Here is a 27901-nt window from a genome sequence, read left to right as displayed (position 1 = left end):
AACTATTTGTTCAGTTTAAAATTACGAGAATATTTTTCAGGATAATTTAATTATTTCAGAATTGGACCTGCACGCATAAACTTATATAGTCAACCCGAATGCTAATATTATGAACGTTTTAATTGAAATATATTTTACAAATATAAACCCTAGTGTAATCTGTAAAAGTACGTAAATAAAAAAAGTATGTATTAGTATTTACACACTAATTAATAACAGCGCCATCTAGCAGAAATATAAGGAGTCACAAAGGTCTCTCAGTGTCCAAAGGTGGTATTACAAGAATAATAAAGTATCTAGTTCTTATAGCCGTCAAACGTAAAATAACATATTTTGTAGGATATTTATTATAATAATAAATGCCCACACGAGTATTAGCACGCAACCATCGTCACCTTCCGATATATTCTGGATATTATTTGGAGGGGTAATTATGTACGGTGCCTTAGCTATTTCTCATTAATAATGAATAAAAATATTTTTACATTCATAACAACTTTATCACTAAAATAAAACCCAATAATCACAAAGAAATTTTATTACTTAAGGCAGTGTCCTTTACATTAAGGCGACCATTAATCTTACACGTACATCATATAATTTATTAAAAAAATATGTACAACCTCTTTTCACTAATACTCTATGTAAAGTGTTGCTGTCATAATGTTTATTGTAAGTAAGTAGCTAAGTAATAATGTTTATTGTACCGTTTTACAGTGATATGTTACTCTAAGATGTATTTCTAAAATTTTAAATGTACTTAATATTTTAAAAACGATATTTTATTAGCAGACGACAATACAAAACCAAGTTGTTTTAAATTGAGCAAAGCAATTTAAGTTTTATTGCTTTTCTTCATAAACATAATATGCACATATTGCCCCGTGGGTTGTTGTGTTATTTTTTATGATCCCTTCTGAGCAAAGATTTTGACATGATAAGTTTCCCCGTTGTCCAAAATATGCACATAAGTGATAATGAAAATTCTTCTTCAGCTTTGCCCTAATATATGTTATTTATATGGCTATCATATTACACATAAAATATAAAATATTTATTTCTCAATAATTTAAACTGTCAGTTTATATAATTATATAAAAAAAATAATTCTGTCAGTTACATCATCATAACAGACAAAAAAAACTTATTTTATTTCAAATTTTTTTGTTCTTCTCTAATGACATTTATTAATTTTTAACCGCGTTGCTTGATATAATATACATGTATATATATAATTTAAGATCCCAATACCCTACAGCATGTCGGCGTTATATACATTGGAAATTCAGTCAAATCTATCGCTAAAAAACTTCTGTTGAACTACATTAAGACATTAGTAAGAACTTATACTATACTTCTATAGTTGAGGCACTTTATGACATGGTAATATGGAAAGTAAGGCAATAAGGCAAAACAATTTGTACTAACATTTCAACATTATACACAGCCCTTGATACTTTTTATACTATTCCTGAATTGGTTACAGTGTAATAAAACTGAATTTTACTATAGATTGATATAGTATTTCAACCAAGAATTTTATTATATCTGCATGATGTCATATATATATATATATTGGCTGATTGAATATAATTATGCGCTTTTATGTAAAGGTCTGAGATTTCTGTGGTTCTGGAGACATTTGATTGAACAGAACTGGTAGCTATCATATTCGAAGGGCTCCCTCGGCAGTTGTGTGCCGCAGAAGAAACAACGAAACTCCACTGCTTTCACCTGAAAATAAATGTATGGTTATGTTATAACACATTAATATGTTACAGAAATTTTGTTAGTTAGCGGATAAAAAATACAGAATTTCCTTGGATACTAAAAAAATATTATACGAAAATGTAGACAGACAGGGGCATTTGCACCAGGTCATTTTCTTTGTATGGACATAGTAATACTTATTGAAGGAATTACTTACAAGTAATTCAAGAACAACTACAAAAAGCTTTCATTATAATTAAATTTACTAAAATTTTAACCCAATTTGTGACCATATAATGTATATATATATATATATATATATATATAGGAGATTTTACACAATATTTGTAAATTTGTATGACCGTGTGTTTGTACACCTCACCTTCTGTGTATCCGACATAGATAAAAACTTGTTGGTTTTATTTTTCTCAGCTTGTTTTTCTTTGTCTCGTTGCCTCTTCGCTTTTTTCTGTTGAGCTTTCCTCTCTCTCTCCTGTTCCAACTGTTCCGGTGTAACTGGTCCGGGGATTTGTGACTGGAACAAGGATGACAGTAACGATAACATTTTTGGAGTCATGCCATCTTATGGAAGGGTAAAACGCTTCGTAACGTAACGCGTAACCGTAACTCTGATTTCCGATTTTTCATATATATGGCATCAGTATGTACAAATTGTTCCGAGTAATATAAATTTGTTCATAAAGAGACTATCAACTCAATGTATATGACGTCAAAGTAATAGCCTACACTTTATAAGACACGATTTTTATATTAAATAGTTCATTTTAACCCTGCCAACTTTCCTGGAGTGCACGAATTTGGAATTCTAAGTATATTTTCAATCTAAAATTCGTATTCAACTGTAAGTAATGTTAGTTGATATGATAATTAGCAACAGATGATTTAATAAAAGCGTATATGTTTGATATGTCATAATCTCCTATAGAACTTCTAATAAAACTTTTTTTAATTCTGATTTCTCATTGAATAATTGAAAATGTTCGATTAAATTTATTAATTATAATATAATAAAAGTCGTGGTGGCTGGAGGTTAAAGGCCTGCCTCTCATACGTGAGGGCGCGGGTTCGAAACCTGGCAAGTACCAATGTGATCTTTTCCGAGTCATATGTACTTTCTAAGAGTATTTAGACACCATTGACGGACGGTGAAGGGAAACATCGTGAGGAAACCTGGTCTAATAGTTTCAAATTATAAGATTGAAATTGCCAACCCGTCTTGAGCAAGCGTGGTGATTAATGCTCTAACCTTCTCCATGTGAGAAGAGGCCTTTGCTCAGCAGTGGGCTCCGATAGGCTGAGGATGATGGTGGTGATGGTGAATATAATACCTTATTATAGTTATATTTGTCTGGATATTGAGCTTGAAACATTCTGAAGGCTAGTCTGGTTGCGGGCGGGGCGGCCGCGTATGGTGTCTGCAACTGGTGATTCTTGAGACACGGATCACCGCCCGCAGATAACAGCTGACTAATGGACAAACACTGGATATTATAGCATAGTACGTGCGTGAGTTTAGTTTGTGTATTTCGTTAGACTTATTAATAATATTAACTTCAATTATTAAAATACGTCTTAATACTGTAACGTAGTTGTTTTTCGCATGACGTAATATTATGTTTGATATACAATACACGTATAAACAATAGTTTGATAACTAAGTTAATAACATCTTTAACAGCACACAGCATACGAACATTCATTAAGGCACCAATAATTATAACCGTCAATTAAAGTGAACCGCTGTATATGAAATATAATTGAAATGTGAACACCCTGTATAACTCACGTGACCATGTCCGGTTTATCAGCGATGGCGGCCTTGTGTAGTGCAGTGTTTCCGTCCTTGGGGTCGGCCATATTGCAAGCTACCACCAACTGATCATTCTCCAACTCCTCTAAAATCGGCTCCAAGGTGGTGTCCGATGATGATATTATTTTCCATATCTAAATACGAAAATAGAGGATACTTTTTATCTGTTTGTTATATTTTTTTTAGAACTTTTTAACTTTTCACAGCCTATAACATTTCTCCCCCGCTTCGCTTGGGTAGGTCAGCAATTTATTTATTTATAATCTACAATACATTTTTCTTTACAATTATTCTGTATCTCTTCTGCTACGTACGGCCATAAGGAGTACTCTTCTTCATAAGGGTTAGTTGCTTAATGGTTATTTATTATCATTGAGCCTTATAAGTAAATTTTTGTCTACAAAGTTAACGAATACAATATCAACACATTTCATTTGATGTATAATAGGGAGAGATATTTAAATTTAAATTCCACTAACACCTGGGTCTATACACCGAATCATTTATAGGGTCACCTTTTTTACATTATCCGGTATCCTGACAGCGATTTTCTTGGCGGGTTTATCTTCCTTCTTTTTCTTTTTCTTCCTCAGGCCTTTAACTTCTGGAACTTCTGGTTCGCTCTGGTCGGAGTGGTCGCTTTTCAGGACATGGTCATTCAGCAGGTCTTTCCTCGAGTTCGTTATGACTCCATTGCTGCTCTGTTCCGACAACGTTTTGATCCAGCCGATGGGAGTTTCCGAGTCTATGAAGCTCGGCCCCTCGTCTTCGCTCGACATCACCTGTGTTGGCAGTTCTCTTGGGGCACGTTCTCTGTTATTGTTAATAAGATAAGTTTAAAGACGTAATATTCTATATAGCTGTGAAGTGTCCAGTGTTTGTGAGTGCTGAATTGAGAGGAATAACTTGGTAAGCGACGACAGACGCACAGAATCATACTTTTAGGTGTCATAGGCATGATTCGGGAGGGTGGGAACGAGACGTCGCAATTGATTTCCCAGTACACTTTCGAGCACTTAAATTGGACCCATGGTTTTTGTTACTGTTACCAGTTTATGTTATTTATTAGCATCAAAAGTGGCCACTTTTTGTTGCACTTGGTGTACATGAGGAAAATTTTTATCAATACGCCAAAAATTTCACCAATTTCCTTCAACCATTTCAATGTTTAGAATTTTCTATTCAGGCTGTTTTTACTATCATTAAAACCATAAAAATCCCAAAGCTAAGTTTCTCCTATAACATATAGTATGTTTGTTTGTATGTTTATCCCTTAAGTCCCCCAAATATAGCAGTTGTAGTAGAATTCCAAGCATATGTTTTGTTTAACAAACCTGGACTTCGCTCTGTCGATAGGTTTATGTGGACTTCTGTGCTTCTTGCTCCGTTCCACGTTTGCTTCCTGACTGACCTTCGCAGGACCCTTACTAGTTGACGCGATCAACGCCTTTTGGAATAATTCCATTGTATCTAATATATAGATGGATTATTAAAGATAATTTTAGGGTCCTAAATTAAAATGTAGTGTAATTTAGATTATAACAAAACTATAATAATGAAATAATGTTGTGTTTAAGATAAAAAGAAAAAAACGTGTAGGAAACCAAAATATATATATATATATATAGGCACACTTTTTTTTAATAAACGACCACAATCGATTTTAACGTTTTCACGATTGATATCCATTTATATAAAGATTTTCTGTTTATTCCATAGAGATATACCGATTTCTTTTCAGTAACTGAATCAAATTATAACTATGAATATTGGTATATAGCTAGCAATAAAATCATTAAGGACTATACATACACACACACACACACACACACACACACATATATATATAGTTTAAAGGTCTTAATAACTCACCATAAACTTCCAAGCTAGCAACCGTCTCATGAACTCTCTGGACCTCTTTGTATGTTGGTTTTCTTGTAGGGAAAGGTAGAGCCCTAACTCTCACGTCGTCTCTGTTCAAGGGAGAGTTCTTCCCAAATAATGCTCCCTGGTTCAATGACCCGACAGCTCGATAAAGTATCAAGGAACACCCAACCAGGTCCTCTGTCCAACCCGATATTATGTCTTGAACATGCTGAAATAATTTTTACCGTTATAGAAATCCTTTAAGTTTTAACTTGCGGTAACTGGGACTTTTGTTAGGTGTTTCTTACTAGGTGTGATCGAAAATTAATCGGACGTTTGAAGGGATTAGGAATATTTAAACGATGCTTTCTCATATATACAAGCGCTCAGCATGGAAACAACGAGACAACGCCGCGAAAATATTGGAAGGTGACGCGGACGCCACAAGTCAGACTATCTTATGATTCAACTGAAGAAAATTTAAGGAAAATATAGCCACAGGGAAACAAACGCTATGAATAGTTGTTTGTTAAACTCGATCGAGAACATTGACATGCATGCTTGTATTAAAATTCGGAGCTCGCATATTTACTATTTGTTGTATTTAAACTTAGAAATAAATAAATATTAAAAAATATTCCAAATTAAATTCTTATTCATCATACACATTAAAAAAAAATTATACTGTCATATAGTTGATGAGTTACCGCTGTTTTTGCGTAATTCACTACTATTTTCATCTTTATATATATAATGATTTTATATATAAAATACAATGATGTAACCATCGGATATTTACCGACCTCCAAAAACTGGGCCTGGTTATATCTCCTGAGACTGGCGCCAGCTGATCGTGGCGCGTTCCCGTGTTGGTCTCTGTTTAATTGGCCTTGACCTTGACCCCTGCGGGTCACATAAGAGTGCATCGTCTTATGTAAAACTACCGCACTACCAGCGAAAATGGCCCCCGCGAAATGACCTCCGGACACCATGAGTACGGCCCACCGCTGAAAACCAGGTAATGCTAACCTTTGACAGCGCTCCACCCACGCTACACCCTCACCGTCTGTTGACAGTTGTTCCTAGAATAGAATATTATATTTTTCATCATCAATTACAGTATAATAGAAGAGCATAAGTAAATAATGTTGGTGTAACTCAAAAAAGGTTTTAACACATCTGTTTTTCAATTAAAATTTCACAAAGAACTAAATTTTAAAAACAGTTTCTGAACATCATGTATCATAACAAAAACATTTACAACCTTTTATATGGTTATTGTATATGATGTTTGCACTTTTTTTTACTCCACGGGTTATTTGACAAAATTAACACAAATATTACAACAGGAATTGAAAAACAAAATTAAACATCAGTTCAGAAATTTTCAAAAGATAAAATCTCTTTCTTTTAAGACATGTTAGTTCATGTTGGTGACAGTGTATAAAATGTATTAATACCTTCTTATGATGTAATATGCATCGGTATATACAAAAAACTTGTCCCTTGTGGTTTGTAAAGAATGCTTTGCAATGTCTCGTGGCGGCTGCAAACAAATCGCTCTCTGGATTCTTACTTTTCTCATCCGTTTCAGAATCACTGCCGGATACGCTGGAATCATCTGGAAGTTAACCAAGGAGAAATATAACCATCACATATGATAAATAACAAGACCAACTGACAGACATCCGCATCTTGTCTGTCCGTGACAACAGTGGCAGAGTAACCGAAACATCAGTAGTATGTAGTTTTTAAAAATAATACAAACGCGTATTAATCTGAAAATATTAGTTTCATTCAAATGAATCATTTCAAGTTCAGTTTTAGATCTCATTACATCAATTATGAGGAAAAAATGTGTCTTAAACTTTTAAATTAATAAAATATTAGTTTCCTCTGATACATAACTTTATATCACACTTATAATATTACTCACATTTTTAGCTAATATAATTCAAAACCATGGGGATTATTCATGGTTTATAAGGAAATAAGTGGCTTTACAGTCAATGTGCTGCCAAGTACCTCTGTTTCAACATTATACTCATTATTGTGCAATATAAATATAAAATTAATTGTTATATACTTATTTAATTATTTTAAATATTTCTTTTATACATCATCTGATGATGATGATTCATCAGCCTATCGGAGCCCACTGCTGAGCAAAGGCCTCTTCTCACATGGAAAAGGTTAGAGAATCAATCACCACGCTTGCTCAAGACGTGTTGGCGATTTCAATCTTATAATTTGAAATTATAAGACCTGGTTTCCTCACGATGTTTCCCAACACCGTCCGTCAGTGGTGTCTAAATACTCTTAGAAAGTACATATGATTCGGAAAAGATCACATTGGTACTTGCCAGGTTTCGAACCCGCGCCCTCATGTATGAGAGGCGGACCTTTTACCCCCAGGCCACCACGACGTTATAATATTCTTTCATACATATTACGAAAACTGAACATGATAATAAATAAAATGAAACTATACTAACTTAAAACTCATCTGGCAATTATCATGGTTACCTTAAGTAATTAAATTACAAGTAAGATGTAATATATATATATATATATATATATATATATATAACAAGGTATATACAAAAACTATAGTTTCAATTGAAACTGTACTGACAAATATCTAAGTTATTATTTATTCTAATTACTTTCATCTTCACACCGCCTAGAATTAAACTGTCCGAGAGATAGCGGTGATTTCCCAAATAGTTTCCTCTTTAAATTATATGTATGCCAATGGTTTTTATAATGCGCCGTCTGCTGTGCACGAGAGGCAAAGGGGCCGACGCCGCAACACGAGCAAGCATTACCATCTGACGCACCATTGAGGGTTAATGCTCTTAATCTTTTGAGTACACTAGCTTCATCCACTGGAAGGAAAAATATCAAATTACTAAAATTATTGCTATGTCCACTAACTGCGATAACATTTCTTATATTTCGATAAAAATAACATCATCATTGTTTGTCTTATATATTACTTCTATTTTCAAATGTTTTGATATAACATTATTATTAACGATATAAAGAATTTTATGTTATATATTATAAGATAACATATGTATTATATGTTATATATATATACAACATATATAATACATATGTTAACTTTTTTCAACATACGATTGTATTTTTTAACGAAAATAATTTGAAAATGATAGTTTGACGTACCAACTTGATGGGACTCCGTAATCATGCATGCTGCTACCTTTATTCCTTTAAGCAATTTCTCAAACTGATCTAATTCGTAAATTCTCACTGTTTTAGGTTTTACTTCAACTTTAGAAGACATAGTAATTATTTAATAACTTTCATGTATATATTTAAGGTACAAATTATTAAGGCACAGCCTACGGTATAAGGTATTTAAATTATTGACTAGGACAGGCACGGTTAGTGTATAAATATTGTGCAATTATATCATAAAATTAATCCCAGATGCAAAAATTGCAAACCTAACCTACATTTTTGACTTTGACTTTGATATTTTGGCCGTGAATGACATTTTTTTATTAGGCTGAGTACAAGAAACAAAGGATTTACTATCTGTTATCATAAGTAATATAAATAAAATTAAGTTTAATAATTTTGATTATTTTAAAGAAATTAAAAAAGTATAAAATATCTAATTGTCTAAGGATACTTCAATCGAAAATTTTAAAAGGTTTTATTATCTGTGCTTATAAAACTATAATCATACTAGATGGCACTAATAAAATGGTTGCTCATGAGCTCAACAGATGTCACTGTAAGTTTCATTGCAGCCAAAAATTACGAAATCGCAAAATTTTAATAATAATTAAAATGTAGATGATGATTAAATATTTTTTTTTATAATTCAGGTGACTTCTGGGCTATCACGAATAGGCTGCTAATGAAGTAGTGAGTTAATAACCACCAATGTTTAATTTTCTCCTGGTACACCAACGGGTGTAATGATAGTAAAGACCAATCATTATTAAAAACATAAATATTTGTATACCCTGGAATGGTCTATTGTTATTTTATATTTCTAACAACAATGAAATACATGTTAATTTTCAAAATTTGAAATTACATTAGCAAATGTCTTAATTGTAAAGTTAAAAGAGCAAGCATTTTCTCTGTCATGCAGGTTTATAATATTATAACGTTTTTTTATGAATGTTTTAACTCAAACAAGTCCGGTTTTTCGAGTGTATGTATGCATTTGTGTTTCTCTAGCAAAGGCTTTATAGCCTAATCGGGTTGTCGTCTTTTTATGTCAGTGGTGTCAAGGGGTATGAAATTGATTTTAGCCGTGTAGGCGACACTAGGTACCTACATAAAAAAACACATATTTAAGGATTTCTATCTTGTACTTTATAAAACTAATCTCAAAATATAATGTGTGGAGTCCTACCGCGTTGAAGGAGCGAAGTTTCATAATGTGGAAATGAAAATAAGAAAGGGTAGAAATCCGTTTTTAGGGAACTAATATTGTTTCTCTAAGACAAACTTTACAAACATTGCATACACTTCACAAATGACCCACCTATTTACTCTCACTCCGTCTTTTTCTATTTCCCTCCCCTCGTGCTTTGAAAGTTTAACGCAACCTTGTTGGAAGTCATATTAGAAGTACCATTTCCAAAATGTATGTATCAAAAATATCTAATGTGGTATTAAAATAAAAAATTTCAACAGTGTTACATTATTAAAACGAGATGTTTTAGTTTGATTTCACCAAAAGCAAATTTGTAGATGGTAGAGCCTAACTGTGGCCAAGCCACTACAGATAAAACATGCCCTGGGTCAACCGGGGAAGTACAGCCCCCTTACAGAAGATCGGCGTGAAGTAGCCTTTAATGGCTGCGTTTCGTCCGATAAGTGAGAGAGCCGGTTACCTTTTCCCTTCTCCCATCCAGCCTTTCCTGCCTTTTCCATTTTTCCACTTTTTCCTCTTCGTATCGACAATCAAAGTCGGAAACGTATCCGCAACATCTCTTATGTTGCAGATGTCCATGGGTTACGGTGACTAACTTCCATCAAGTAGGCTGTCTGCTCGTTTGCTACCTTTGACATAAAAGAATGCAAATAAATCACATCATACCTGCATTAATAATACTAATATAAAGTTTGTTTTTTTTTTTCATTTTATCAACAATTTATTAAAGGCGTTGTCGCAGGCGGGATTTTTTTTTCTTTACATCGTATATGTCAAAGTCGTTTGGTGCGACATAAAGTTTTTTTAAATTAATTTTGTAAAAACGTTGCCATTGGCAAAATATTCCACAATAACAGTGTGAATGAAGCCATGGCATAAATAAAAAGAAATTACATATAATTCTATCGCTTCAATTACGAAATAATAAAAAAAAAATTTACGAATAAAACTCGCGAAAGTCTTACATCTCATTAATAAGTAAAGTTGCATCCTTATAATAATTTTATTATGTATATAATAAAAAAAAATTATGTGAGGTAGCTTGAATTAACCCACGATTATATATTAAAGGTGAGACAAAATTGAGTACACATATTTTTTATTTTTAATATGAAATTTAGCATAAAGTGTTATTAAAATTTACATTTATATATACTGTGTTTAATGAACAATTTCCTATATTGTTTTATATTTAAACTTCACTATATTTCAAAGTTTGCGACAAACAAAATGATATCAAAATGGTGGATTATGTTTCCGGATGCTAGTTTTAGGAATATTCTAATTGCAGCACCTTAAGTAAACTGTCAACGTCAATAAATATCAAGGAGTTTTAATAAATTTCAATTTCTACCAAATTAATAGACTACTAAAAACACAAAGATCTCATTTAACATTACCTAGAAATAATCATTCATACTTTATTTAAAGAGAGGACGTCGGGTTTTTCTAGTGAAAATGTTAAATCCGCTTCCAACTACGTTCAAAATACATTTTCAGAATACGAGAGCAAAAAATACTGTTAGGAATTATAAAATAAAGAGTTTCATTTGTTATTTCAGGATGCACAAAATGTAGACTTAATTTAGAAATAAATGATATAAAAAACTTTTACGTCCACTGTCGTTCCATTTTATTAAAAATGTGCAGGCTATGAATTCACCAAAATATCACAGATAATAAATATTACACGTGCGTTCTAAAATCCAATATCTATAAAGCGTTAGGCGGCTTTAGTGAACAGTATCTATGTCGGTTTCATATCGAAATTGAATTACAAATTCCAATTAAAATGCACGACATAAACCTACAGTTGGGTTTATTACTCAGACAGACTTCAGATCGATCGATGTTACATTTCGTTATGTTGTTTATTCTCCATGAAATCGTTTCAAAGGTTATAGACGTGGAGAAAATTGAATTTTGTAGAAACCTTGAATGTGGGAGAGGAAATGCAGCTGTTTGTGGGCTACGCGCCGAAGATTATGGCTTCCGTTTAAGACTATTTGAAAACGAATGCCAGTTATTGGAATACGGTTGTAAAGTTGACGAGGAATATGGTATTGAGATTGGTTGAATATTAGTTTGTTTTTAATAAAATTATTATCGATAGAATTATTTAAATTAATTTTTTTATGTCATCGGAACGCAACAAAGGAGGTTTTAATTAAATCATATCGTATAATAACCATATTACGAGACCGTATTGCAATTGCAAAATTAATCTGCTGTACATTACCAAAGGACCGAAACATGTAATAATTCATTTCATGTTACAGCTTACGGATTAATTAACAGAGAGTACTGTAGATTCAATAAATTGAATGAGATGTTCGTCAAAGACATAAATGATATTGAAAAATTTAATTTAAAATATGACGGAGTCGTAAATTGCAATGAAATATGCAGGATTGATGATAAAGAAGAAGTCTGCGGTATAAGAGACGATGGTGACGGTTATAAAATACGTCTGTTTGAAAACAAATGTGAAATGAACAAATATAATTGCGAAAATCACATACAATTTACTTTAACTGATAACTTCATATGCAATGCCAGCCTGTCATTGTCTTATGATGATAATAGAAACGAAACAATTGACGTTAAGTTTACGGAAAAAAACGTGACGAATCTAGTAGTTGTGAATACTAACATGTTTGGTGACTACGACGATCTAAACGATACTATTGATACGTTTTTCGCTGCTTCTCACGTATTCGATCTGCCTGTCAAAGAATTCAGACCTCTAGATACGAGACGCAAATGGTTGAAATACGCTGGTCCAGTCAATGTATTTGTACCTGTCATCAAGAAACCACAGAACGTCAGTAATGAGACGTTTTACATACCCACATTATCGTCCTGCTATCATAAGTGCCCTACAGTAAGTTGAAATTTCATTTCTATGAAATTAACTTTCTCACTATCTAGAAATTTCAAAGGTTTTTTCTACAGATCATTTGAAATTAATGTATTTTTTTTTTATAATATTGAAGATTCATTTGAAATCTAAATTAAAATATTCTAAAGGTTTCTGTTACAGAGCAATAAGTATCTATCTAATTGATTCAGAATTCTTTGAGCTCATTTTTCTCAGTAAAGCAATATAATATTTTCATATACAAATAAATGAAATTTTACTTCCTTCTTATTCATTTCGCGGTTTGTCTGTCTGTCTATTTATTGTAGTTAATGTCTAAAACGTCATCACCGGTTTTGATGGGACATTTACAGCCAGATAGTATGTTATAAGAAGTAGGTAACTATTTCTAATAAAGATTTTCTATTTATTTATTTATAAATAAAAAAAAATAACCATTACCCACAGATATATTCGCGGGCGAAGCTAGTTTCTTTTAAATTCTCTAGTCGCATAATAATTTTATCTCAAGCAAGAAAAAGGTCTTAACAGTTCTTTATAAATGAAAAAGTATTTATTGCAATGAGTAATAAAATTTTCAAGTGGCAGTTCATTCCAAGTATTTGTTGTTTGTAGAAATGCCCGGACACGTATGCACCGGTATGCGGTGTACCCGGCATAGTGGCCAGGGAACCCTCTCTGATATTCCAAAACCATTGCTTCATGGATGTGGCGCAGTGTAAGATGTTTTGGGAGGGTAAAAGCAGCACCTCCCATAGCTCATGTTAGTAAAATAATCGTGACACACATTAAAAATTTTAAAACGACTTTATTCCTTTCATGTCGAAAGTTATAAGTTGATTTTTTAGACTTTATAACCAACATGTCGTCGAGACTCGAATTTTAAGATATACGTGACTGGCTGAGACAAAAAAAGTACCATAGTTATACATTCATCTTCTTATCAGTGATCAGGAACAGCTGATTGATATTAATATAATCGTCGGCCTATTAAGCAATACTACTAATTTTATTTTGCAAAAGTAGAAGATTTAACATAGTGAGATATAATTTCTCACTTCATCTTCTAACAAACCAGCTTTGCACCGTACCATATAAAAAGTATAACAATAAATAAGACGATATTTTCTCAAGAATGTCTCTCAGGTATATTCAGTCTGCAGCCAGCCATGTAACACTTAAAAGTTATGAAGTTTTCCTTAAATCAACTAAATGAAAAGCTGCCTCGAAAGATATTTTTATTAAAATCTCTACTAAGTGACGTCGCCGTTCTGTTCAATTTTATTTTTATTAAGTGAATTCTTTGAGTTCCTTACATCAAACCGTCGCGTCGGGATATCACAGATGATGAAATTCGTATAAAAATTAATTAATATCAAATGTACCGATGGTGTTTATTTAAAATCTATATTTAATACAGTATGCAATTACAGTTGTAATTGATTGGGCAGTAACAATATGAGCCGATAATGGTGCTTAGATACAAGAGGAACATAATAATTGAACACAAATTGATTGCACTAAACGTTCCATCGTCCATCAATTATGTTGTGGAAGCTGTTCAACCAAAGATCTTTATAATATCATATACCATCCCATATAATATATGTGTATATACACACACATACTTATATATATGTGTGTGTATTTTAGAAATTTGTACGTGGTTGAAATTGTCAATGTATTTTTTAGATGATATTATAGCATTTACAAATGACACAACTTATTATATGTGTATATGAAATGCAATTTCGACTTTACCTAATGCCTTAGTAATTTCCCTTTTTTCAAAAATTCATTTTCTATTTATGTCGTTTAAGATAAAATTATGAAAATATTTTATTATCTGGATATGTGATAAAATTTTGCAAATCATGAATTTTATTTTTCTAAATACTGTAAAATAATTTACTACAAGTCAATAAACATCTTGTTAAAGTCGAATTGTTTGTATACGAAATACATCTGTTTAAAATGATCATTAACGTGCCTACAGCGAGATTGAAGGGTTAGTAACAACACTGTACATTAAATACCACATCGCTGGAGCCTGGAGGCATGCATCATTGCCTCTGACATTGAAATCAGAGTATCCTAGGGTTGATGAACGCTGGGGTCCGTGTTCGTTTACAGTATAATTGAGTCGAATCCTTGATAACTTAATGACAGGGTATTTGAAACCATATTGAACGGGGACATTAAATGTAGATATTAATTCCCACAGCCTATATGGAAACTTCCTTCCTTTTTTGCATGGGAGACGAGATGAATGCTGTGTACAGATTTCTACCGGCCATAAGGACCTTGCAACACATGGGACGGTTGAAGAAGAAAGGAAAATTTCGTGCAAAATTAAGAAATTTCAGATATCTCAGAGAATTTAAAGATGGCCGACCTAATTTCATGGGTTGATTGTCAAAATATAGAACTATGTTATAAATTGCGAGAGATGTGACAGTTTATTACAAATAAATATGTAACTAACATATTAAGCTTTTGTTATTTGATTTGTAAAAAAACGTAAACATTTTCCGACAATAAAAAAAATGTCGGTAATATCTATGCACTTCATAACGTTTAGCGAACCGTAATAATTTAATCAGACGAAGTTATTTGCTACGTTAACATTTCGTTCGATACGCCGCTATTAGACTAGATAGCTTTAATTTACTGTTGAAATCAATTTACTTTCTTTATTAATATGAAAATTAAATTGTTGCATCGCTATATTAAAACCATACTTTATTCACATGAACCGCTGGTTACCAATTTAAGTTCCACCGTAATTGTTTTGTGACTAGAAGAAAATTACATTTAAATTGTAGTCTTATGTCATGGTATCTACATTAAAGGTTACTTTGTTAATTACAAGTTGAGTCCTCAATGTTGATTCGTGAGGAAATACTTTATTAACATAATTTAATTCATATTTTATAACTAGTGAGTATCAGAATATGTCGCTAAACTCAAATAGATGCTAATTTCACCTTTTCTGAAGAGATTACATTTTTTACTCTTGGCAGAAGTTCTAATCGTCTCACTGCATACAAATCGTTCTGGTTCACATAACGAGATCTAAGGTTAACGAGTTTTATTCATTTAAATGAAACTAATATTTTTCGGATAAACTACGCGTGATTTATTTTTGTAAAAAACTACATACTCCCGACGTTTCGGTTACTTTTCAGCAACCGTGATCACGGGCAGACGAGATGTCTGACGTTATAAATCACGCGTAGTTTATCTGAAAAATATTAGTACAAAATACAAATCTTTTCCTGTATCCGATTTACTATCCTTTTTTTGCACGAAATACAATGATTTAATAATAGTAGTGAAATATATATATTATTCGGGGAAAACATTGATACGCTTTTTAACCTTAGTTATATGCTGTGGTTTATAAAAAGAATTAACGCATCGTATCTAGGATAACATGTAATGCAAACTTACGCTGAGTACACTAAACTCTTCTACAGTAATAACAATGAATGGAATAGTATTGACAAATGAAAATAAAAAAAATCTAAGTAAAACAAAATAATTATGCGATTAAAAATATTTTAAATAATATAAATAAAATATAAATACGTAGAATAATATGAATAAAATATAAATACGTAGCAGATGAAAATAAGAAACATTTTCTTATTTTGTATTTCTAAAGAACGGTAAATACAATTTAAAATGTGAAAGTTAATATAATACTAGTAGTCTTGCTCTTTTAAATTGCAGTTTAATGTTAAAAGCGACATAGCGGAAGGTTTTTTTTCAAATATGCTCGACGAACTTTACTCATTTAATTATTACTCGGTGAGAAAATGAAGTTACGGTCGCAGGTAAGTTCGCGCATCACCGACCACGGCTGAAACTGAGCCAGGGGAAAAATTACTAGAAAAATAACTTGTTTTTCAGCTATAAAATTTATCTAAAAAATACTATCAATGATAATGTCTAATATAAGTTCGTTAATCATTAATATAACCTGCATTTAAAACACCCTTTGAATATTGTATTGAAGTCATTGCCTGCGTACATTTCTTAGTGTGTTTAAATTTTTTTAATACTATATGTCTACTGTACATTGTCAATACTGTGTATTTCAATATTGGAACTCTATACCCCACAGGTAACAGGTTCAAATCCTGCACGTGTCAATGAATTATTCTAGTCCTTCAATTTAATCTTTTCGAATACAGCTCCTATTCCCAATTAATTATGAATTTACTATTTGTTTGGTGTACCATTCTACATTTATGAATATAAAGAATTTTTACTATTAATACATTCTTTATATTAACTAGATATTAATCAATATATTTCTTATATTAATTTACTAGCTTTTATATATATAGTAGTTAGATCATTGGTGTCTGGCCTTTGTCCTAGTATCCGACAACTTGTATTTTATATCAGCTGTTAGTAACTTATACCGTGGCATTAAGGGGTCGTTGAATGACTCGGTTCCTTTTTGAATTATTATTTGCGCTAATATTAATAACTATGTAGAAAATTCTTCAATCAATAGATTTGCTATCACTACGGAAATAGTCGATAAATACTGGTTCGTTAAAGTTTTCTTTTAAAAATGCTAAATTAAAAGCCTGTGTTATTTCATAACGACAAAGGAAAGATAAAATAAAGAAACACGCAAGCGACGGCAAATATTGGCCTACATGTAACAGGTGAATTGTGTTCCAGAGAGCACTCAGATTTTAAAACCCCCTCTATTTATGGGCGGAATCTGTTGCGTTGGTACGTGCCCAGCCACCCTAGCTTTCCTCTCACCGACCTGGCTGCAGTCGCTCCTCTTAACTCAATGAGTCAGCACGTACAGCGAACACATCTGACATAAAATACAAATGTTACACTTGTTCTGTCACATGTATATTGAATATTATATAATGTACCGCTTTGAGTTTACTCGGCGCTGAAAGAATTGTCCTACTGAATTCTATTTCAAATCAATTCTAAAGTTTGTAACATTTTTCCCGCTACAAAGTTGCTGAACAACGGCTGAGATTGGTATGACTTAATATATATAATTACACTATGTCATATGATTTGCTTTATGCTGTTATCATTTAATTTCTCGTTGTTAGCTTCGCTATACTATGAGCTTTGTATATTTTTTGTTCATACAAATTTATACGAACGGTTTCTGTTTTGTTTCAGAACTATATATATATTTATATAATGATATAAAAGCTGGTTGACGGCTTGTTTAAAATATAACGAAAAATAGCAAGACGAATATATCAAATGTCGGTTATGAAAATTATGTGGGAGTTTGGAAATGACAAAATAACCACATTCAACAGTCATCAGAAACAGACCGCTTATTATATAATAAATTTTGCTTTATAAATAGAAGGCAGTGGTTTTACTATTTTTAATACAAAAAATAAACTGCTGTCTATATATTAATTATGGCATATGATTGTATGATGTAAAATTTTATCGAATAAAATCGTAACTAAGTATTGCAAATAACTTTAAATTAATGTAGAATTGGATATGGCTTATGACGTTGTAGTTCTAGTTTTAATTTGTTTAATGAAATGTATAGCCAACTTTCATGATCGCATTGTTATCGGCTAAGCTATTATGCTTAGCCGATACAAAATGGAACAATCGTTTAACAGAGAGGCTGGCTTTTGAATGAGACGTTAAACTGTTACCGTTACAAAGTCCATGTACGTTACTTTCAACAAAGAAGTCGATTAATGCGTAGTTAAAATATTATAATGATTCAATTGAATTTGTAACATATTTGAGAACAAAGTTCTTGTACTAAAATAATATAATGTTAAAAAAATATCCATAGATAGGTAGACGACATTAAAAAAATTAATGTTAAAAATAGATATATATTTTTTTACCAGTATGTATATATAAATTGTTCTTTATTGAGCTATTGTGTTAAATATTTATTTATATGTATTTTCGCTTCGACTTAAATAATATTATTTACTTAATTATAAAGTATGTTTAAAAAACAAATCGAAGATGCTTCTGTGGGCCGCTATCACAAAGTGTCGCCATTCGCTAAATATGAAAGTATTTTGAAAACTGTTCGGGGTTTCTTTAAACTTATGGGATATTTACTTAGATTTATATAAATAATAGTCAGAGCGACACTAGACAAATGCGACACTTTTTCAATTTCGCAATATCAAAATTAATTTTAATTAACAAGAGACACACCAGTGCTATTGCAACATAACTCAGATTTTTTTGATAATAATAGTAAAGGAATATTAAAATTTTAATATTTATTACTTTTTTGTAAAAAAAAAATTGATATTCATAAAAATGTACATTTAATATTAGTGCCAAATAAAGATATATATTTGGCAATTTTATTATTTATTAATTTTCTTGATATTTATTGATTTTTTTTATATTGCTAAATAAAGATATACATATATATATATATATATATATATATATAGATATAATAATGTCAGTAGGTATTATATTGCTACAGTTGAAAAAGCGTCGTATATGCTTTCATTAAACAAAAAAAAAAACAAAAAAAGTAGTGCCTAGTTCTAGACTAGTCTGAAATATTTATATTCAACAATTTAGAATACATCTGACACTTAAAATACTTAACAAGCGCGTAACAAATTTTGACAGTTCAATTACGATTACATTCCGTTCTCACTTACAAACATTTGATATTATTGTAACACTGCTTCACTGTGTTGCGAAAAGTTGTTAACAATGGAAATATGTAGTAAGCTCGAATCCCAAACAAAACCACATAATATAGGAGTGTTATTTCACCCAATTATATAAGCAATTTAGAAATTTTGTATTAAATAATTATAATGAAGGTATTTTTGGAATATCAGTACTGAAGAGTACTAATTATTTTATATTTTTTTAGCCTTATATTATGTAAAACCGAGCGTTGTTAGCGTTTGAAATAAATAAATGAAACGAAAATTATTTTTAAGTTATACATTTTTACAATAATAGGTCTGTTGTTAATCAATGCTGTCTGAAACTGGAGCGATGCAATATGTCCCAAGTAGTCAATCACCATCTGGTGTTAAAATTTGGGACATATTAAATTATCTTACACATTTTTTCTAACATAGAATTCGAAGTATCACTACGCTTAAATTGTATTTATATAAAATATAGTAGATATTAGTTATAGCTGTGAAGATTTCAAATGAAAATTTTCAAATAACTTCGATAAGATTGTATAAAGGATTTAGATGTTATCTGTTTTAGTGAAACTATGTAAGATTTTAAGAAAATTATTAAAATGTATAATATATACGAGACACTGAGTACAGTCAATTATAATATAAGGAAAAGGTTTGGCACAGCGTGTACATATAGAGCTAGGGCTGCGCCTGATAGAATAATATACTTAAAATAAAAATAAAATAATTACATCTTTATGATTAATCCCATAACTATAATATTGCTTCTGTAATTGTTATTTATTTAAACGCATATATATATATATATATATATATATATATATGTCTATGTTTTTCGCAGACAGATGGAATTGGCATCTTAATAGTGTATATTGAAACCATATTCAAAGAAATTGTAATCGTTTGATTGGTTTCATAAAATGCCAGAATAGACTTAATTAAATAACATCCTTACAACTTCTGTGTGATTTATGAGCTCATTTACTACGTTTTCTTCGTAAAAATATTTATTTAACTAGTATTTGTGGATTCAAGCAAAAAGCACCCAAAAATATTGACGAATATAATTTTGAACTTAAAGTTTTTAAAAAGTTTACATTTTGTTTTGTTTCTTGTTTCTTAACAAAAAATAAGTTCTATTGTTATTTCTGTTCTACGAATTCTTAAAATATGTTTCCAACTTGAACATTTCTATATCCTCTTGTAAATGACATGATAACTTCCATAACACCTAAACAGATTGTTATTAAGAATATCTTCACTAATTACCTTTAACTATTTTCAAGGCAGTATGAGAAAATAAATAAAAATATTTCATCTATAATGCTTGCTTAGTTTAATAAATAATATAATATAATAAAATTAAATTTTCCTATTAACTTGACAAATTAGATCTAGTTTAAACAATACATAGACACATTAATAACATTAAGTCTTATTATGTGTAAAATATAAAAATAACCCGGGAATTCCGAGCTTCGACGTAGTAAGTAGAAATAATAAAAAAAAAAATGACAAATACAGATAATATACAAATAAAATTACACTTAGAGAATTCAGTTGTAATAAAAATATTATAGCAATGACAATTTTTCGAAATTCGAAAAGTAACAGACGATTAATAATTCCTCGATAGCAAGTCGTATAAATTTATTTGCATGTATTATTCTTTGAAATATATCTTTATATTTCCTTAACAAAATAATGAAAAGAAAGGCTTTGATTGGGTAATAATTTGACAACAAAAAAATTATCTTAATAATTTAAACATAAAAATAATGTAGAAAGTAGACTTGTGAAAATGAAATTGCTGCTATCTTTATTATGTAGCTGTATTTATATAAAATTATAACCAATAATATTTTTCAAACGACTTCCAATTTTATTATAACGTTCCTTATTAAATAAATCTGCAAATAACCGATATTATTTCTCTCTTAAAATGTCTGAAGCAACAAAATTCTTAATACACATCGATCTTTACGCTTCTCACTGTATTCAACGTGAGGGTTGGATGATTGCAACTGAATATTTGTTTCCGTTAGAAATAAACCATAATTTCCTTTGAAAACTGTATTTATGATATATAACTTAAGAATTATTAAATAACAATTGTAATGTAAATATATAAAAAAACGTGCAGTAACTAAATGTGATATTTAAATGTTAGCTGTATGTATAATCTATAGCACTGCAATACCCCTTTATTAGCTTGAATTTATTATAGCAATTTTTTAATTGCTAGTATATTTAACTGTGTTAGTTGTAGGTATGTGATTGTTATTATTGTAAGGTGTCTGTAACGGAAATATACCGGCAAGGCCCTAAAAAATAACAAGATACGAAACATCTAAAATAAATATTTAATTCATAGGATTAGAATCATTTCGCTTAGGAAGTTTTCCTCTAAATTAAAAAGTAGGGAAACTCTTAAAAGTATAATAGACTTACTGAGATTTAGATAATCCGTTTACAGAGCTTTATAAAATATGCAAAATAGATAGTAACAACCTATTCTTCAAGTTACGAGAAGTTTTTTAACGGCTAGATCTTTCTGAGCCTTCTATGTTCTATGTTGCATTTGACGGATTTGTGTACATTTAAGCTTAACTATAAGTTTGTTTTCATATTATAACACATAATAAATGTCAGCAAATATCCTGATATATTTTTAGTATTTAAAAACATAGTGTTAATTAAATCGTGTATACTGCATGTACAGACTATACGTAACTATATTTTCTTTTAACTCTTACCAAAATTGTTTCTTGAAATAATGATTTCCATTTAGCCCTATTTAATATCTGAGAGTAAAAAAAAAATATTGATAATACAACATTTACATTTAATGTTTAATAAAATGTACGAATCTAGTTATAGTGTGAATAATAATTAAAACAAAATTTGTAAAAAAAATAAATGTAATTTTATGTAAAGTTCTGTTCATAGAGATTCTGAGTGTTTGAAAAAAAAATCTCTGATTTTTTTGAAAACTAAAAACTTTATGGTAAAATAAAACATCGGATTGCTTTAGCCTTCTTTATGAGCAGAACCTGACTGAATTTGTTTGATAATAGTCTTGTTTCATCAGCAGCTTGTAATATTTCCACGTAGTGTATTCTGTAATAAAATAAGGTAAACCAGAAGGCATCACTTACGACTGCGGACGTATCATACAGTGTTACCTACTGAGTTACCTTAATTTTAAGGCAGCAATGACACCGTCCTCAACAACAGCGACGTCCATTTCAAGACCGCAGTGACACCGTCCTCAGCAACAGCAAAAACCAAAATCATTTGCCACAGCAGCAACCATTTTGTTGAGCAGAATGCACTATATGTTTAATAATCATTTAAAAGTATTCCGACGGCTGTGTTGTATATCAAGGCCTGAGAATCTTTTAAATGATAATTGGATAAAAAAACCCAGAATGAAGAAATTGGTTATGGATACAATTGGTTTGGATTATCCCGAGGGCTAAGGAATTGGTATATGTTTAAAAAATATACATCTACAGAGACGAAACCTCTCTGCATTCAATGGATTCACCGTGCGGGTGCCGGGTCCATCGCGTTGCAGCGAGAGAAGCTTCAACAATGCCTTAATTGTTATATTTATTAAGCCGTATTTTATTTCATGCTTTTTACAGAGTTTTAAATATATTACACTAGTAAGTATATGTATTTAGCAAGAACTCAGTATCAGAGAAAGGCATCCTCCAAATATGCCGAAGAATCTCTATTTTGTGCTGTATCTCTCCAGTTTGGGCCAGCTGTCCGTGTGAGATCATCTATGTACACTAAAATCGTTTAAACTTTAAGTTAAAAAATTAATGTTTTAGTCTATCTATTCGCGTGTGTAAAATTTTTGAATATTCCAAAAGCACTTTTAAGATTGTATAAAAATATAGGAATCTGTTAGTTACGGAGTAAGTTTCATTTAATTAATCACTGTCTATTGTTTGAGGGTTGATTTTTAATGTTCAGCGTTACTTCCAGTTACGACTTACAAAATGGCTGAAGTATTTATAGTTTTCAAATGCAAGTTGATACTTAAATGTTGCCATTACAAAATTACAACCGTTCAGTATTATATTAAATTATAATCAACCATAAAAAAATTCTAACGATTATAGTATATTATATTACTACGACACGGAGGGCACCATTTGTACTACCTTATATGTTTAGTGGTAGCAGTTTCAGTAATTATATCCGAATGGTAACATTATCGCTTCGCCGAAATATCTTTGGAGGGAGGTAACCGCTCTCTAGCCTCCAACCCTCCAGTCTATCTAGACTATCCAGACTGCAGTAGCGAACTGCATATCGGTCAGACAAGTCTAGCCACTCAGTTTTTGTTTGTAACAGTGTGATTGAATTCTAGCTTATACAAGTATCACTTGCATATACTTGTAGAGTAATTCGTTTATGTTTCGTTAGTTTACAATTTTAATAAACATCTGTTGTGGAAATTATTTTAAAAGAAAATTAATTTTCTATAGGTTTTGAAGGTACTTCTGGATTTTGGTAAGAATCATTTTGAATTTACGAGCATTAGAATCATATATTTATACAAAATTACTTAAGAATGATATTATTTCATGTGTACCACTTTTTAACAGCTAACTTAACTTTTTATTTTTTATCTGAATTTAGAAATATCAAGAGATTCTTAATTCTTTTATTGTTCAACAATCACATTTTATTATGTTTTCTCATTAAGTAGGTTTTTTAAACGAATCGGTTTTAATATACCTATTTATCATATCATTTAGTTCATTTATAGTCCGAGATACCAGGGCCGCTAGAACTTAATTATTTTCTGATTGACAAAACAAATATAATAGGTTTGTATTAGGGTCTACAGTAAACGTATACGTATCTGCTAGCTTATGCCAACGGCCAATTCTTAGGTACGAAACGATTGCAGAATAATGCTAAAATCATAAGAATTTTTAGATTTTTTTCTGACGACATTTAAAGCACCTGGTAAAAATTCTGATAACAGAAGGTATTTAGTAATATTCATTTTAAATTGTTTACAATATTTCCTACAACATCCGTAAAAATCAGACCATCAGTATCAACACTGAGACTATCAGACTATCAGTATCAGTACTAAGACTATCAGTAACGTGAGTACAATTTTTACATATCTGTAGCACCTGTTAACTGAAAATTGATCGTTGGTATAAGCTAGCAGAAGTATTACCTTTACCATACACACTAATACTAACCTATTTGTCAATCAGAATATAAGTAAGGTCTGCGGCCCTGGTATCTTGCTCTACTACGAGACATCAAACTATATTATGACATATAGTGCTTTTTGAATAATCCTGGTAATGAAATTTAAATATCTTTACTTCGAAGCCAATAGACTTTTATATCTATATTCGTTGTAAATTTTATTGCGGTAAAAGCTTCATAACATTATTTTCTAATTTTAATTTGTTAAATTTTTTATGTCGAATAAAAATTCACTAATCCTCTTTGTTTTTTTTGGTTTCAGAATTTTAAACAATAAAAGCAAATATAAACACAGAAGTCTGACATATTTATCTGAAGGGAGGTATGAAAAGAATGTTTAACAGAATTTTAACAACAAATCAATAACATTTTTAATTGTTATTATAATGTTTGCAGTGCCTTGGAGACAATTCGCCATGGTTGATTTTAGCCAATGGACGCTTGCGGATAAGTGGCTAATTATGGAAGACATAATTTACATCGTAGTACTGGCTCTGGCCCACAAAATCTCCTACTATCCACTTCTAACTTATTTCATGTATATTCTGATCAGAATGGTCAAACCAAATTATTCAAAACCATCGTTCCTTAAGTTGCTAACTCTTTACGTCTGGACTCGAATTATTTTCTGTCCTAAGGATATTGGACCACTGATTCCACTTCTGAAAATATTCTGGGAAATCTGTTGTGAATTTGCTGTCAAAGCAATATTTACAACAACCGTAACAATCCTGCTTTATAATATTATCAGACGGAATAATGGAAGAAATCTCAACATACTACTTAATTGAATCATTAACTTTCATACTTACTAACATTTTCATAAAAACTCTTCGTATTTATATATTTGTAGCTGATACTTCAATTAAAATATGAATAAATTTTTTATTGCTTTCATTATTTTTATTGAATAAAACTTCAATAATCTTTTGTTTATTTCTATATATTTTAAATGATTATAATAACCTTATACCTATAATAAAGACCATAGTGTTTATAAACGATAAAATGATTGTTCATTAAAACATAAAAATATTTTTATTAGATAAGTTTTCATTATAGAAATGTATAAAGTTATAGAAATTAAAAAATCATTTCCATATTATAAGGACTACTGAGGTATAACAGCCAAATCTCTCCACAACCTGCAAAAAGACTTGTCAAGAACTAACATCAGTTCATTCTTGGAACGTACGTCGAAGGCAGTCCTAGCAGGCTCGTTTCAAATTTGGTTAGGCAGAGAGAAGAGCTTGGGCAGTGGAGGTGAGCGTTTAACGCGCGTTAGATATAGGCCCCTTAAAACTACACCTGGGTCGCAAGTCCCAGGCACTGTTGAAGCTCCTCTCCCTGCAACAATGGACCCGTCACCCGCACGGTAAATCCATTGAATGCTGAGAGGTTTTGTGATAATAGTCATTAATAAGGAAGCAAAAATGTAAAAAAATTGAAGCCAGTCCCACTGTTGGTGAGGACGAAAGATGAATATATTAATGGTAGAATTTTAACCAATATATTGTATTATTCATATATTCTACTTCGTTCCACCAAAAATACTGATGCCATTACAAGCCTGCAGAATGAAGTCAGAAGATACTACGTAGTTATATATATAAAATAATTATTAAATGTTTGTGTATGGTAACACTTAATTACTAAGATTATGGTAATATTATTTATATCCTTTTTGTGTAGTTTAACTAGTTTAGTTTAAAAAATAAATCCATATAAAGATAATATATAAAAAAATATTCAAAAGTGCATTTTGGTTTTCTGAACCGCAAATATTCATGTACTGTGTGAAATATTTGACAATTTACATATATTTATCACCGACCATGAAGAACAATTCATCGTTGACGAGAAAAAAGAAGACAGACGAAAAAGAAGACAAGAAGAAAATAGCTAGATGAGTATAAATTATGGCAACAAAACGGGTAACAAGTTCATGGACAACAGAACAACTACAGCTAGCTAGAATTTTAACAGAGTTTAGCTACCCACAGCCAGAAGGCCTGTAAAAAACAAAAACTACTCTAATCTAATTATTTAATTTTAATCCTACAAATTAAATCTAACGTTTCTGAATAATGTACGATATACTCTTTATTTTTTTAAACTATTTTTTTATATACAATCCTATTAGGTCAGAAAATTATTATACTGACTGTATATAGTTCCTTAATTTAAATGTTACGCCCGTGATAAAAGTATTTTATTGTTTGTTAATAAGGTGAGCTATCAGCTATTTTATTGGAGTATGTGTGTCACTACATTGCCAATAACAATAATTAATTTTTATTGCATAAATTGCATCATAATTCTGACTCCAGTCGCATACAACAAAAATTTTACATAAAAATGACTGTATTCATCTATCGCCAAGAAGAAAGTTCATTGGTCAATTAGTCTGCGAAAAGCATTAAATATTAGAAATACTCATACGTTTTTATATAAAATATAAAGACGCCAAGATAATTTGAGAATTATTTTAAAACGAGTGACAAGATTCAACAATAATAAAAGTGGTAATCAACTGAGTTTTTGTGTAGACGAAAATGAATTACAAAGTTATTTGAATTATTTTTTAATGACATATTCTTAAAAGAGATTTATATAGAATCTGACAACTAAAATATTATAGAAATCAGTTTCACATGCAAAATATGCAATTTTAGTTGGACTTAGCTATATAATTAAACAAAGCATTTGAAAAAACATCTGAGAACCATTTTACACGCGGCACCGTGTCAAGCCAAGCCCAAACAAAGCAACTGGCTAGCCAACACCGAATATAATATATATTATACCGAATAGAATATCATTACACGAACCACTTGTTGCCACTTTTGACCCTTCTATAACTAAAAACCTCTTTAACGTAAACACAACAAACTAAGTCCGTTTATTTATCTAGATAAGGACACGTAGAAGCCAAAATTTCATTAAGCCAGGTCAATTATAAAGATATGAAGTTCGAAGGTCGGCTGACTGAAATATAGAATCTACCTAAATCTAACTACTTCCAGGTCACCTAGAAGGGTGAAATTTGGTTATGTATCGACTAATTTCGGAATGCTAGTTGAAGTTGTACGCACGAGCTAGGTACAAGTAGTGGCACGAGCGCACGATGCCCTCACGGCTCATTCGCGCCAGCGTATTCGTTAAAGCCGGTTGTCGAGCGGAAATCCAGCTATTAGATTGCGTGTTATGCTGAGTATTAATACGAAATTTATTTGAGTTTAGAGTGATATAGT

General features: G+C 30.9%; 2 protein-coding genes across 2 annotated transcripts; one reads left to right on the top strand and one right to left on the bottom strand.

The window, feature by feature from the left end:
• Positions 1 to 523: 523 nt before the first annotated feature.
• LOC116770215 (tRNA endonuclease ANKZF1-like) lies at positions 524 to 8903 on the bottom strand. Its single transcript, XM_032661592.2, has 11 exons — positions 8597 to 8903; positions 8074 to 8295; positions 6868 to 7028; positions 6211 to 6489; positions 5414 to 5636; positions 4876 to 5011; positions 4057 to 4354; positions 3518 to 3675; positions 3060 to 3198; positions 2093 to 2245; positions 524 to 1734 (listed from the first exon to the last, which is right to left on the bottom strand). Exons 1-11 carry the CDS (start codon positions 8715 to 8717, stop codon positions 1594 to 1596), a joined length of 2031 nt encoding a protein of 676 aa, XP_032517483.2. The 5' UTR covers positions 8718 to 8903; the 3' UTR covers positions 524 to 1593.
• Positions 8904 to 11240: 2337 nt separating this feature from the next.
• On the top strand, positions 11241 to 15219 carry LOC116770469 (uncharacterized). The gene is made up of 4 exons (XM_032661954.2): positions 11241 to 11890; positions 12110 to 12714; positions 13327 to 13474; positions 14936 to 15219. The coding sequence occupies exons 1-4, from the start codon at positions 11623 to 11625 to the stop codon at positions 15121 to 15123; spliced, it is 1209 nt and encodes a 402-aa protein (XP_032517845.2). The 5' UTR covers positions 11241 to 11622; the 3' UTR covers positions 15124 to 15219.
• Positions 15220 to 27901: the final 12682 nt, after the last annotated feature.

This window comes from Danaus plexippus, assembly GCF_018135715.1.
Source record: "Danaus plexippus chromosome 13 unlocalized genomic scaffold, MEX_DaPlex mxdp_15, whole genome shotgun sequence".
NCBI lineage: Eukaryota > Metazoa > Arthropoda > Insecta > Lepidoptera > Nymphalidae > Danaus > Danaus plexippus.
The sequence above is the reverse complement of the archived record's forward strand: the minus strand, read 5'-3'. Positions and strand labels throughout refer to the sequence as shown.

Excerpts from the sequence above, each read along its gene's own strand:
- LOC116770215 (XM_032661592.2), bottom strand. The coding sequence starts at position 8,717 with ATGTCTTCTAAAGTTGAAGTAAAACCTAAAACAGTGAGAATTTACGAA. Across the intron at positions 8,296-8,596 it reads TACGGAGTCCCATCAAGTTG|TGGATGAAGCTAGTGTACTC; the intron begins GTACGTCAAACT and ends TTTTCCTTCCAG. Across the intron at positions 7,029-8,073 it reads TAGGCGGTGTGAAGATGAAA|ATGATTCCAGCGTATCCGGC; the intron begins GTAATTAGAATA and ends GTTAACTTCCAG.
- LOC116770469 (XM_032661954.2), top strand. The coding sequence starts at position 11,623 with ATGCACGACATAAACCTACAGTTGGGTTTATTACTCAGACAGACTTCA. Across the intron at positions 11,891-12,109 it reads TAAAGTTGACGAGGAATATG|CTTACGGATTAATTAACAGA; the intron begins GTATTGAGATTG and ends TTCATGTTACAG. Across the intron at positions 13,475-14,935 it reads CAGCACCTCCCATAGCTCAT|CCTATATGGAAACTTCCTTC; the intron begins GTTAGTAAAATA and ends TAATTCCCACAG.